Source organism: Callorhinus ursinus, unplaced genomic scaffold (genome assembly GCF_003265705.2).
Source record: "Callorhinus ursinus isolate GAN/ISIS: 27379988/994484 unplaced genomic scaffold, GSC_fseal_2.0 scaffold20, whole genome shotgun sequence".
Lineage (NCBI taxonomy): Eukaryota > Metazoa > Chordata > Mammalia > Carnivora > Otariidae > Callorhinus > Callorhinus ursinus.
The window spans coordinates 26,762,589-26,774,596 of NW_027397082.1; the positions used below are offsets into that span (position 1 = coordinate 26,762,589).

At 41.2% G+C, this 12,008-nt stretch overlaps 1 protein-coding gene across 1 annotated transcript; it reads left to right on the plus strand.

Moving 5' to 3' along the window:
- The first annotated feature begins 879 nt into the window (after window positions 1-879).
- Window positions 880-5,528, plus strand: PPP1R3C (protein phosphatase 1 regulatory subunit 3C). Its single transcript, XM_025881118.2, has 2 exons — window positions 880-1,177; window positions 3,157-5,528. Exons 1-2 carry the CDS (start codon window positions 1,164-1,166, stop codon window positions 4,094-4,096), a joined length of 954 nt encoding a protein of 317 aa, XP_025736903.1. The 5' UTR covers window positions 880-1,163; the 3' UTR covers window positions 4,097-5,528.
- The last annotated feature ends 6,480 nt before the right edge of the window (window positions 5,529-12,008 follow it).

Below are 12,008 nucleotides of genomic sequence, written 5' to 3' on the forward strand. Positions count from 1 at the left end.
ACAAAGTAAGGAGACCTCAGCAAAAGTAACTGGTTTGGGAGAGTCATTAAATTTACAGGGAGATATTTTAACATTTTGGTTTCCACCTTACTGCCAAAGGACGTCAGAACTGAGTTGAGGGATTTGGATTGACCACTGGCTCTGTGACTGACCATCCACGTGAGCAAAAAAGGCCATTTCATTTCTGGCTTTAGTTTTCTCTTCCAAGGAGAAAAACTGAAAAATAGATCGAAATACAAAGCGTCTTTTAATCCAATGCCACATCACCCGTCTAAGGGTCTAGCATGCTTTATTAACATGTTAGAGAACTTGGTAACTCTGTGATGCATTTTTGGATTCACCCTAATTAAAAAATATGCAGCCAGAGGCACCTGGGTGGCTCAGTGGTTAAGCGTCTGCCCTCGGCTCAGGTCCTGATCCCAGAGTCCTGGAATCGAGCCCCGCATTGGGCTCCGCGTTCAGAGGGAAGTCTGCTTCTCCCTCTTCCATTCCCTTGCTTGTGTTCCTTCTCTGCTGTCTCTCTGTCAAATAAATAAATAAATAAATAAATCTTTTAAAAAAATAAGCAGCCAACCTCTGATTGCTTAGGCTAAGGCGATGGAGAAGATGAGTGGATGCATCAAGCAGTGAACGATATAAACATTTCGAATATGATACACATTTGAAAGGACCCACAACTCTCCGCTCTTCGGTTTAACTGTGTACAGACGCCTCAAGACGCAAAAGGCATCTCCTTTCCTGTAGCCCCACTGAGCTGGCACCCAGCCCGGGCGAGCTCTGCTGCTCTCTCTCCTGGCCTGCAGCCGCTACGTGCTTCGCGAGGCGGCCTCCACGCCCCCCTCGCCCAGGGTTCGCGTTACGAAGCTCCGACCAGCTGCTGGCCGAGTCCGGGAGCACTCCCCGGCGCACCACCGAGGTCACGTTCCCCGGGCGAGGGCTCGCGCCCTAACCGGGCGCTGGTTGGTCGCGCCGCGGGGCCAGCAGCCCGGTGATTGGTCCGAGAGACTGGTTCACGTGGTCCGGGGCAGATAACCGGCCTCTCCCGCACGGCACCAGCAATCGGCTGGAGCTCCAGCCGAACCAGGCCGGCGGGAATCCCGGTGCGAACTCGCGCAAACAACCGAGAGCCGGCTCTCAACGGTCCGCCGCCGCCTCTCTGCCTAATGAGCTGCACCAGGTAGGTTCACCGCAGACTCCCCGCCCCAGAGCAGAGGGGAGCGCACAACTGCAGGGAGATTGGGTGGCGTGGTCCTTCGGGCATCACTGCAAATGGAGACCCCGGAGGACGGTAAGCTGGCTGACTGCAGAATTGAATCTGGTCCCGGGGAAGCCTCGGATTGTGGAGATTTGCTCTGCGCTTCTTAGCCACAGTTTATTTTGGTAATTAGCATCCCAAACCAGAAACTCTTGAACGTGAGTCAGCTTTAGTTCTGATTCCCTCTTGGATTCCGACTGTTTTCTCTTGATCCACACAAATGTCCCAAGAACTGGGGCAGCTTGTGGGAACAGCACCTTGACCTTGCTGGTTGGGTAGTTTAGCTTGGGAGAAAAACTGCAGTACGGTGTTCTGCATTCTTTCGCCCTCCTGCACCTTTCTTACCACGGTTTGCCATAGTAAACTCAGTCGTGAAGTTTGAGCAAATGATGATTTTTTAACTCTTGGCCAGGACTTAAAATTCCAGGGAAACTGCCAGATCCTTAAACTGTCTTTCTGTAAGTGCAAAAAGTAAAAATGCAAAACAAAACCACAAAACAAAAAAACCTTCCATAAAACTACTTTAAATAGCTTCTCCAGACATGACTTACTTAGCAGAAGACTTCTCTAAAAATCCTGCCTGTTAACTATTATTAGATTCACAAATATAGCTGTAGCTTTCATTTGTTTGTTCTAAGTTTGTAGGCCTCCCAGAAAAATCCCAGGACTAATAAATTCTGTGAACGTTCTTGTATTACCTGTTTTGTGTGGTGATGACCATTTATTTGCCTATGTGCTTAGAGCTGCTGTGAAGTTATTGAAGACAGATTGAAAAATGTCATGTACAGTATACACATACCTCCTATCTGCACGGAGAGGATGGGAGAAAAATCCATAAGCTTGGGAATATGTATAGAGGGCTAAAGGCCAGGAAAAAAACCTGATGGACACTTCTGAATTTAATACTGCTGAGCATAGTTATATTTAAATTTTTAAATAGCTATTACTATCTTCCTAGTTATAAATATCCATTGCCAAACATTAGAAAATACCAAAAAAGTACAAAGACAAAAATAGATCACGAATGATCCTACTGCCCAGAGATAAGTAACTTTTTGGTGTATTTCCTATTAAGTGTTTCATAAATTCATATATACAATATATATTAAAAACAATTTTCAGGTAATCAGCTTTTTCCACCTAAATGTGTGTCATGAATATTTTTCTGTAAGTGCATGAACTGGTGACATGCATTTCAGTTGGTTATTTGTGAAAAATGAGGACGAACACAATAAAGTGCAAAGCTAATCCTCTGACTTCATTCTTTCCAGCTCTCTCACTCTCAAAACTGTTCCATGAGAGTTTTATTGATATTTTTTTTCCTTTTCAAGTGGATTACCTTTCCAGAGAAGTGTAATCAATTTAACAGCAAAATCAGCAGAGCATCCAGAGGGAGCACAGAGTCTGGAATCATGGTTCTGGAACCTGTCTGGTCATTAGAATCACCTGGGAAGCCCCTGTCCCCAGCCCCCAGAGGTTCTGCCTCAGTGGCTTTAAGTCCCAGGAATTGGCTTTAAAGAAGAAGAAAGAAAACCAACTCTCCGGGTCATTGTGACTAGACAGGTGTGAGAACCACTGGCTCAGAACAGAGCAAATGGTTCTTAGAGCTGTATTAGAGATGATCACATCCAGCCCTTTTATTTCTCAGATGGGGATACTGAGACCCCCAAGTGTCTTAAGCAGTTAACCCATGGCCTTGTAGTCTGTTAAGGGCATAGCGAGACACAGGATGCAAATCTGATCGTCTAATACTGTTTTCTTTTACTACATATGAAAACACATCCCTGATGCTTACTGTGCTAGTTATAGTTAAGTCAATACAAAAATAGTACATGTATATTTGGAACCTGGGGAAGAGCATTCCAGGTCCAGGTGATAACCCCTCTTCTTTTGTATTCCAGAATGATCCAGGTTTTAGATCCGAGGCCTTTGACAAGTTCAGTCATGCCAGTGGATGTGGCCATGAGGCTCTGCTTGGCTCATTCGCCACCTCTGAAGAGTTTCCTGGGCCCTTATGATGACCTCCAACGAAGAAATTTTGTGAACAAATTAAAGCCTCTGAAACCGTGTCTCAATATAAAACAGGAAGCCAAATCACCGAATGAGTGGAAGCATTCACACGACCAAGCCAAGAAGCGGGTTGTGTTTGCTGACTCCAAGGGGCTGTCTCTCACCGCCATCCACGTCTTCTCGGACCTCCCAGAAGAACCAGTGTGGGATCTCCAGTTTGACCTCTTGGACCTTAATGATATCTCCTCTGGCTTAAAACTCCATGAGGAGAAAAACTTGATTTTAGATTTTCCCCAGCCTTCAACTGATTACTTAAGTTTTCGGAACCACTTTCAGAAGAATTTTGTCTGTCTGGAGAACTGCTCTTTGCAAGAGCGAACATTGACTGGAACTGTGAAAGTGAAAAACATGAGCTTTGAGAAGAAGGTTCAGATTCGTATTACTTTTGATACCTGGAAAAGCTACACTGATGTGGACTGTGTCTATATGAAAAATGTGTATGGTGGCTCAGATAGTGACACCTTCTCATTTGCCATTGACTTACCCTCTGTCATTCCAACAGAGGAGAAAATTGAGTTTTGCATTTCTTACCATGCTAATGGGCAGGTCTTCTGGGACAACAACGAGGGTCAGAATTACAGAATTGTCCATGTGCAATGGAAACCTGATGGAGTGCAGACACAGACAGCATCTCAGGACTGTGCATTCCACCAGGTGCCCCCCAAGACTGAGTCAGAGTCATCCATCTTTGGCAGTCCAAGGCTGGCCAGTGGGCTTTTCCCAGAATGGCAGAGTTGGGGGAGAATGGAGAACTTGGCCTCTTACCGATGATTAAGTAACCTAGGGACTGGTTTTGATCTGCCATATTTCCAATGTAATTCTAGGTCTGTATTGCTCAATATTAGGAAGTTTTTGCTACTTTCCTTCATTAAGTGTAGTTTTGAGCTTTTGAGACCTGGCTACAAAAAGATAGCCACTTGAGAATTTATTGTTGAGGTCTATACGATGATACTGCCCAATTTTGCTTTGGAGGATCAAGTAACAGCCTGTAACCCTCTTTTTGTAAAAAATAATAATAATAATACTGTTTCAAGGCCCTTTCTCCTTCCCTCTCAATTCACTAGCTTTCACGTTGGGCAAGGAAAGGTTGAGAAAGGACAGTTGATGGTGATGGCAAGCTGTTTTAATGGTATGAGGAATGTCTGAAAAGTGCACACAAAGGGCTCCGCAGCTCAAGTTAGAGTAGGAGCGGTCTGATACTTCGCTGTTGGTGAGAAAATGTAAGGTTACTTTGTGTTTTTAAGTTGGTTTTACAGTTCTCTCCTAAGGAAATCATTTGTGTGGGGGGGAGGGAAGATTCCATTTTATATATTCTTGTGGAGAGAACCCAAACTTTAGAGGTGTTGGGTGGTATTGGGGAAAGGTGAATTATAACTCTGGAGAATCAAGATTTTAAATGAGGCCTTTCTTTTCAAACATTTATGAAAAAGCATGATTTGGGGATAGTTTAAGCAAATCTGGCTTTGCAGTCCTCCTAAGTGATCTTGTTTGTGATCAAGGCGTCATGCTCAGGGACTCAGTACAAAGATTGCTCTTTGCAAGTGCCTTGATTAAGCCAGAATATCGTGTTGTTCCCAAATATCTGAAGGGTCATATGGTAACTCATGAGTGTTTGACTTTATAAGAAGGTCCACTCTGTATACTGGCATCCCTTTTGTAATACTGTTGTATCTTTGAGAGTGTTGCCAGTGTACACAACTTGCATCCTTCATATTGAAGGTGACTTATTTTTCTGCCATACTTTTTTAGATGTGATGTTGGAAGTGAGGACTGACACGGATTCTCAATTCAAGAATCCAGTACCTTGCACATAGAAGCAGCAATCTATTTTGTGCCTGTATTTGTCTTGTTTTAAGTCTTTCTACCAACTTCTTTGAAGTTAAAATATTTTTTTAATAGATGTGAACTGTTTGGATGTATTGTAATATAATATTTTGGGTTGTGCATAAATCCACTCTATAAGATATTAAGAACAGGAATCCTTGAATGTTTGCTTCTATCATTGCGCACATCCATTGAGAAGTGTTCAGAGAATGCAGTTAATTCTAACAAGTGTGATCTGCCATGCTGGAAAAGTACTATTGGAATAACTATGACAGTGTTTGAGCTTTAGCTAGCACCAACAATTTTTCTACTCTAAATATTTCACTCTCCTATAGCTATCCTTTGTGAACTTCTCACTTTAAGAATAAAAGTGTTTGATACAAGACCTGAGTATGTTTTCTTTCTCAAAGCCACAGTCAAATAAACCATCAACAGATTCTCCTGTTTTAAGAACAGCTGAGCAAAGATAGTTTGGACCAGGAACTGGATTCACCTGAGGGTATTCACATGGTTCCAGTCTCAATAGTGAGGACACTTCCTACTGCCTGACCACTAGGGCTAGGGTCCAGGAACAGTGACTTGAGCTGCTGTGACTGTCCCCCTGATTATCCCCATTTGTACTTAATGCTCATCATGTATACTCTCTGCTGGGTCAGGGTTCTCTTGGGGGCCACTCATCAGCTTTAAAATCGGGGAGGAGATTGTGTGGGAAGAGCTGGAATGGGCTTCTACCCCAGCACCTTCCCGAAGGGGCAAAGATTGGAGCCGCACAGAGGGCATAAGGAGGGGGCAATGGGCACCAGTCCTGGACTGAAAGGAGAGAGTAGGCTCCCAGCAGTGAGAGGCAGCAGGTCTATGAAACTTAGTTGTAGTTCCAGTTCTTGTGTGAAATTCCAGAAAGGTGTAAAATTCCAGAAAGTGCTTCTGCATGGGTTATCTTAAACTTAAGGTGAAACGAATGACCAACCTACTGAAAAGACCCAATTATAAAAAACAAATTTTGTATCATAAAATCCTTTTTATCAGAAGTTGTAAACTACAGGCCTGTAGGTTGTATCTGGCTACAGATGTATTTTGTTTGACACACAGTATCTACAACCAGGATCTTAGCCTGGATAGGAAGAATTCTAGGGGTGGTTCTAGTACCTAAAGAAGTACTGCATAGCACACCCAAAATTACATCCTGTACAACCTGATCAAGATGAGTATGGCCTTGAAAATGTAAAAATTAAAGTCTTAGATTACTCTCCACCCAAATTCCTCCACGACAAAACACCTGAAAATGCTAGATAAAATATTTTTGAATTATATTTTAATATAATAATAATAAATTTTAAAAGCATTGCTGAGCTGGGAAGAAAGGAAGGATGGCCTTAAAGGCCTCCTCTGCCCCCTAAATAAAAAGCAAAAGCAGGACCCCAGAAAGTAATTGTATACTGAAGCTGGCAGCTGTCCTGAAGTCACTTGCTAATCTGGTGGTGACCAACTGGTCCTGGTGACCAACATTAGTCCTTAACATCTATGGCTGCTAAGGGGCCAGAAATGAAGGTTAGTGTCCATTAAGCTGGGAAGTGGTCACAGTGAATATCTAGCATAGCTAGGACCAAGAAGGACACAACCTCATTAAGAAAAAAATATAACCCTTCTTACAAAGAAATTCAAGCAGGAAAGATGCCTGTACCTCTGGGTAGAAGGAAAAAACAAACTCCTTTTAAAATTCATAACCACAATTTGGCCCTCACATGGATTTGCAATCTGAATTCACGTTCCTTGTATTCTGAAAAATCTCAAACCAAAAATTCATTAAAAATGATCCCTGGTTGGGCGCCTGGGTGGCTCAGTTGGTTAAGCGACTGCCTTCAGCTTGGATCATGATCCTGGAGTCCTGGGATCGAGTCCTGCATCGGGCTCCCTGCTCGGCAGGGGGGTCTGCTTCTCCCTCTGACCCTCTTCCCTCTCGTGCTCTCTCTCTTAAATAAATAAATAAAATCTTAAAAAAAAAAGATCCCTGGTTGCAGTACCCACAGGTGCTCAGTAGAAGCAAACACAAGTACGCTCTAAAAATGTGCCTTTAATCTAAGCCCCAAAGAATTTTCATCAAACACGAATTCACAAAGAAATAAAAAGACAAGTCTTTGACAAGATGCATGAAAAAAAAGCTAAAAAAAAGAGAATTAAAGAATGTCATAATTATAGGTAATGCATAAATAAATATTAGGGCATTATGGACAACTTCATGCTAATAACTCAGAAAACTTAGATAAAGTGGAGAATTTCTAGACAAATGTGTTGTATCAAAATGGTTTCAAGAAGAAACAAAACCTGGCTAGTCCTATAAACATTTAAGATCAGTAATTAAAAATTGGTGGCTTAAAATTTACTCACAAACAAAATACCTGGTCCAGATATTTTTACAGGTGAGTTGTATCAAACATTTAAGGATCAAATATTTTTTTTCAAAAGATTTATTTATTTGAGAGGGAGAGAGAGTGGGGGAGGGCCAGAGGGTGAGGACGAGGAGAGAGCACCTCCAGCAGATTCCCTGATAAGCACAGAGCCCGAGGTGGGCGTCGATCTCGTGACCCTGAGATCATGACCCTGAGATCACGACCGGATGCTCAACTGACTGAGTCACCCAGGCACCCCTAGGATCAAATATATATATATTTTTAAAAGATTTTACTATTAGAGAGAGAGAGAGAGAGTACAAAAGTGGCGGAAGGGGCAGAGGGACAACCAGACTCCCCGCTGGGTCTGACCTGGGGCTCAATCCCAGGACCCTAAGTTCATGACCTGAGCTAAAGTCAGATGTTTAACTGAGTAAGCCACCCAGGTGCCCCAGGATCAAATATTTCTAATTTTATATAAAATATTCCAGAATATAGGGGCACCTGGGTGGCTCAGTCGTTAAGCGTCTGCCTTCAGCTCAGATCATGATCCGAGTCCTGGGATCGAGCCCCGCATCAGGCTCCCAGCTCGGCAGGAAGCCTACTTCTCCCTCTCCCACTCCCCCTGCTTGTGTTCCCTCTCTCACTATGTTTCTCTCTGTCAAATAAATAAATAAAATCTTTAAAAAAATATTCCAGAATATATAAAAAAGAGGGAATATTCCTCAACTTATTAATGAGTTAGCATGACCTTGATACTGAAACCTACTGGGGACAGTAAAGTACAGTTGTAAGCCAATCTCACTTATTAACAGATACAAAAATTTACAAACAATAAATTATTAAAATGTATAAAAGATAATGTATTATGATCAAGTTGGGTTTATTCTAAGAATGAAAAATTGGTTTAATACTAGAACATCAATTACTATAGCCTGACACATAAATAGATTAAGGGAATAAAAATATACAGTCAGCCCAATAGATGTCAAAGAATGTTTATAAAATTTTACACCCTTAATGGAAAAAAGAGCCCTGAAACAAGGAATAAGGGAAATTTGGAAAAGGGTATCTACTGAAAATAAAAACAAAACCTACAAACATCATATTATGGTTAATATTGAAACTTCTTTTAAGATAAGTTCTTCTATCACGACCTCTCTTAAACATTGTGCTGGAAATCTGAGCCAGTGAAGTAAAGCAAGAAAGAAATAAATACAGGATTGGTAGGAAACAAAGAAAATTATCATTATTTACAGATAATATGTTTACCTGCATAGAAAATCCAAAAGAATCTACTACTATTATTAGAATAAATATGAGAATCAGCAAGGTTGTTGGATATAAATTGTTGACAGTTAGCTTACAAAATGGCCCCAATGGTGCTGACCTTCAGAGATTCATACCCTTGCATAGTTTCCTCCCATGCTGTGCCAGAGTTGCTCTTGTGTAACCCATAGAATACAGCAGAAATTATGGCATGTTACGTCCAAGATTAGACTATAAAAGACACTGTGGCATTCATTTTAGTTGCTTTCTCTCTCTCTCTCAGATTTGCTTGCACTAAGGGAAGTCAGTTACCTTGCAGCCCTATTGGGGTTGCCCATGTGGTGAGGAGCTGAGGTCTCTTAAGAGCCTGGAAATGGATCCTCCACTCCCAGTCAAGCTTTCAGATGATTGCACTCTTGGCTGATACCTTGATTACAACCTAATGAGAAACCTTGAGCCAAAACTTCCCAGCTAAGTTGCTTCTGAATTTTTAACTTAAAGAAACTATGAGGGGCGCCTAAGGGGCTCAGTCGTTAAGCATCTGCCTAAGGCTCAGGTCATGATCCCAGGGCCCTGGGATTGAGCCCCGCATTGGGCTCCCTGCTCTGCAGGAAGCCTGCTTCTCCCTCTCCCACTCCCCCTGCTTGTGTTTCCTCTCTCACAGTCTCTCTCTCTCTGTCAAATAAATAAATAAAATCTTAAAAAAAAAAGAAACTATGAGATAATAAATGTTTGTGGTTTTTAAAAAAGATTTTATTTATTTGAGAGAGAGAGCAAGAGCACAAGCAGGGGGAGGGGAGAGGAGAAGCAGACTCCCTGCTCACACGGGGCTTGATGTTGGGCTTCACACAGGGCTCTATCCCAGGACCCTGGGATCATGACCTGAGCTGAAGGCAGATGCTTAACCAAATGAGCCACCCAGGTGCCCCTAAATGTTTGTGGTTTTAAGCCACTAAGTTCGGGGTAATTTGTTACTCAGCAACAGATGACTAATACAAGGATCAATATCCAAAAGGGAACCGAGTATCAATCTATATATAAATGCAATAAACAGAAAAGGTAATTTTTGAAAAAAGGGAATATTTTACAATAGCAGGAATTATATAAAAAGTCTTTGGAATAAATATAACAGAAATTTAACAAGATGTTTAAGGAAAAATTATAAGTATATATTGAAAGGCAATGAAGAAATTTACAAATAAAAAGCTATTCCTTATTTGTGGTTAGGAACATTTAATATCATGAAGATGTTTATTATTTTATGCAAAGCCAGTCAAGACCAAGACATCAATAGTTTTTTTTTTTAAAGGAATTTGACAAATTGCTTCTAAAATGTGTGTGGTGGGGCACCTGGGTGGCTCAGTCGTTAAGCGTCTGCCTTCGGCTCAGGTCATGATCCCAGGGTCCTGGGATGGAGCCCCGCATCGGGCTCCCTGCTCAGCGGGAAGCCTGCTTCTCCCTCTCCCGCTCCCCCTTCTTGTGTTCCCTCCCTCGCTGTGTCTCTCTCTCTCTCAAATAAATAAATAAAATCTTTTAAAAAAATAAAAAATAAAATGTGTGTGGAAGTAGAAAGAGCCCCAAGAAGAGTCAAGAATTTCCTGAAGATGGAGGTTGGGGTCGGGGGGGACTTGCTGTAGCAAATACCAAGATGTCTTATAAAATTACGGTGACTGTTACAATGGGATATAAGTTTAGGGTTAGACAAATTTCCGATGAAACAAATTAGAGTGCCCAGAAATCAGCCCACATAGAGATGAAGGCTTGGCTTGTGACTGAGCTGGGAATGGTTATTAAGTGGGAAAAGCAGGGACTTTACAATAATTGACACAGGAACAAATGGTTTTCCACATGTAAAACCATGAAACCAGGATCCTCCCAGGCGCTTTGCTCTAAAAACAGTTCCAGGGGCTTGAATAACTAAAGGGAGAAAGGGAAAGCTTTTAAAACTTTTTGAAGAAAATAGAGAAGGCTTTTGGGACTTTGGAATTGGAAAGGATTTCTAAGATAAAGGAATACAAACCAACAGGAGACAACTGATAAATTTAACCACATTAAAACTCTGAATTTTTTTAAAAATCAAAAGATAAGATAAAGAAAGTGAAAAGATTAGCTACAAACTGGGAGAAGCTATAATTGACAAAGGATTAGTACCCAGAATATGTAAAGAACTCTGATACTTAATAAGAAAAAAATCTATAGAAAAATAGGCAAAAAGACTTGTGGCAATAAACATACGAAAAGATTCTCCACTTCATTAATAAATAGGGCAATGCAAATTGAAACTACAATGAGATACTATTTCATATCCATCTGAATGGCAAAAGTTAAAACATCTGTAAACAACAAGTGTTGGTGAGCTTGTAGACAGTGGGTCTCAAACCTTGCTGGTGAGTGTATCAACTGGCATGACCACTTGGGAGACAATTTAGCATTGCAAAGTTGAAGATGCATAGCAATTCCACTTCCATGTGTGTATCCTACAGAGAAACTCCAGAGGGTGCATATCAGGAGATACAGAAGTATGTTTTAACAGTTTTATTTGTAAAAGCAAAAACTGAAACCAACACAAATGTCTACTGACAGTAGATTGAATAGATAAATCCTATTATTTCAACAGAATACAAAGCATAAGTGAAAATGAATGGCAGCTAATCCTGCCAACAGAAATGAATCTTACAAACATAAAGCTGAGCAAAAAGCAGGTTACAGAAAATACATCAGTACGATTATTTTACATAGGGTTCAAAACCGCACAAATTTCTGAATATATAGATGTTTTACAAATCTATCTAGATCTATAACTATATCTAATAAGCGAAAACAAAGGAATAATAAGTAAAATGTGGTATAGTGGTTACTTCTGGGGAGGAAGACGGAAAGAATTGCGGACGGGTTCAAAGAACATTTAAAAATAATACTAACATTTTCTTCCTTAAGCAAAATTCTTGCATATACATATATCTCACATGTATATGATACTTTATAATAAAAAATTGAAGACAGGTTTTATTGATACCTATAGGCACAGTAGAAACTTTCCCATTCACATCCTATACAGAACTTTTCAATATTTTTGGAGAGGAGGTTGGGATGATCTTTTTCCTATGTAACCCTTAAGAATAATAAATTGTTGGGCGCCTGGGTGGCTCAGTCGTTAAGCGTCTGTCTTCGGCTCAGGTTATGATCCCAGGGTCCTGGGATCG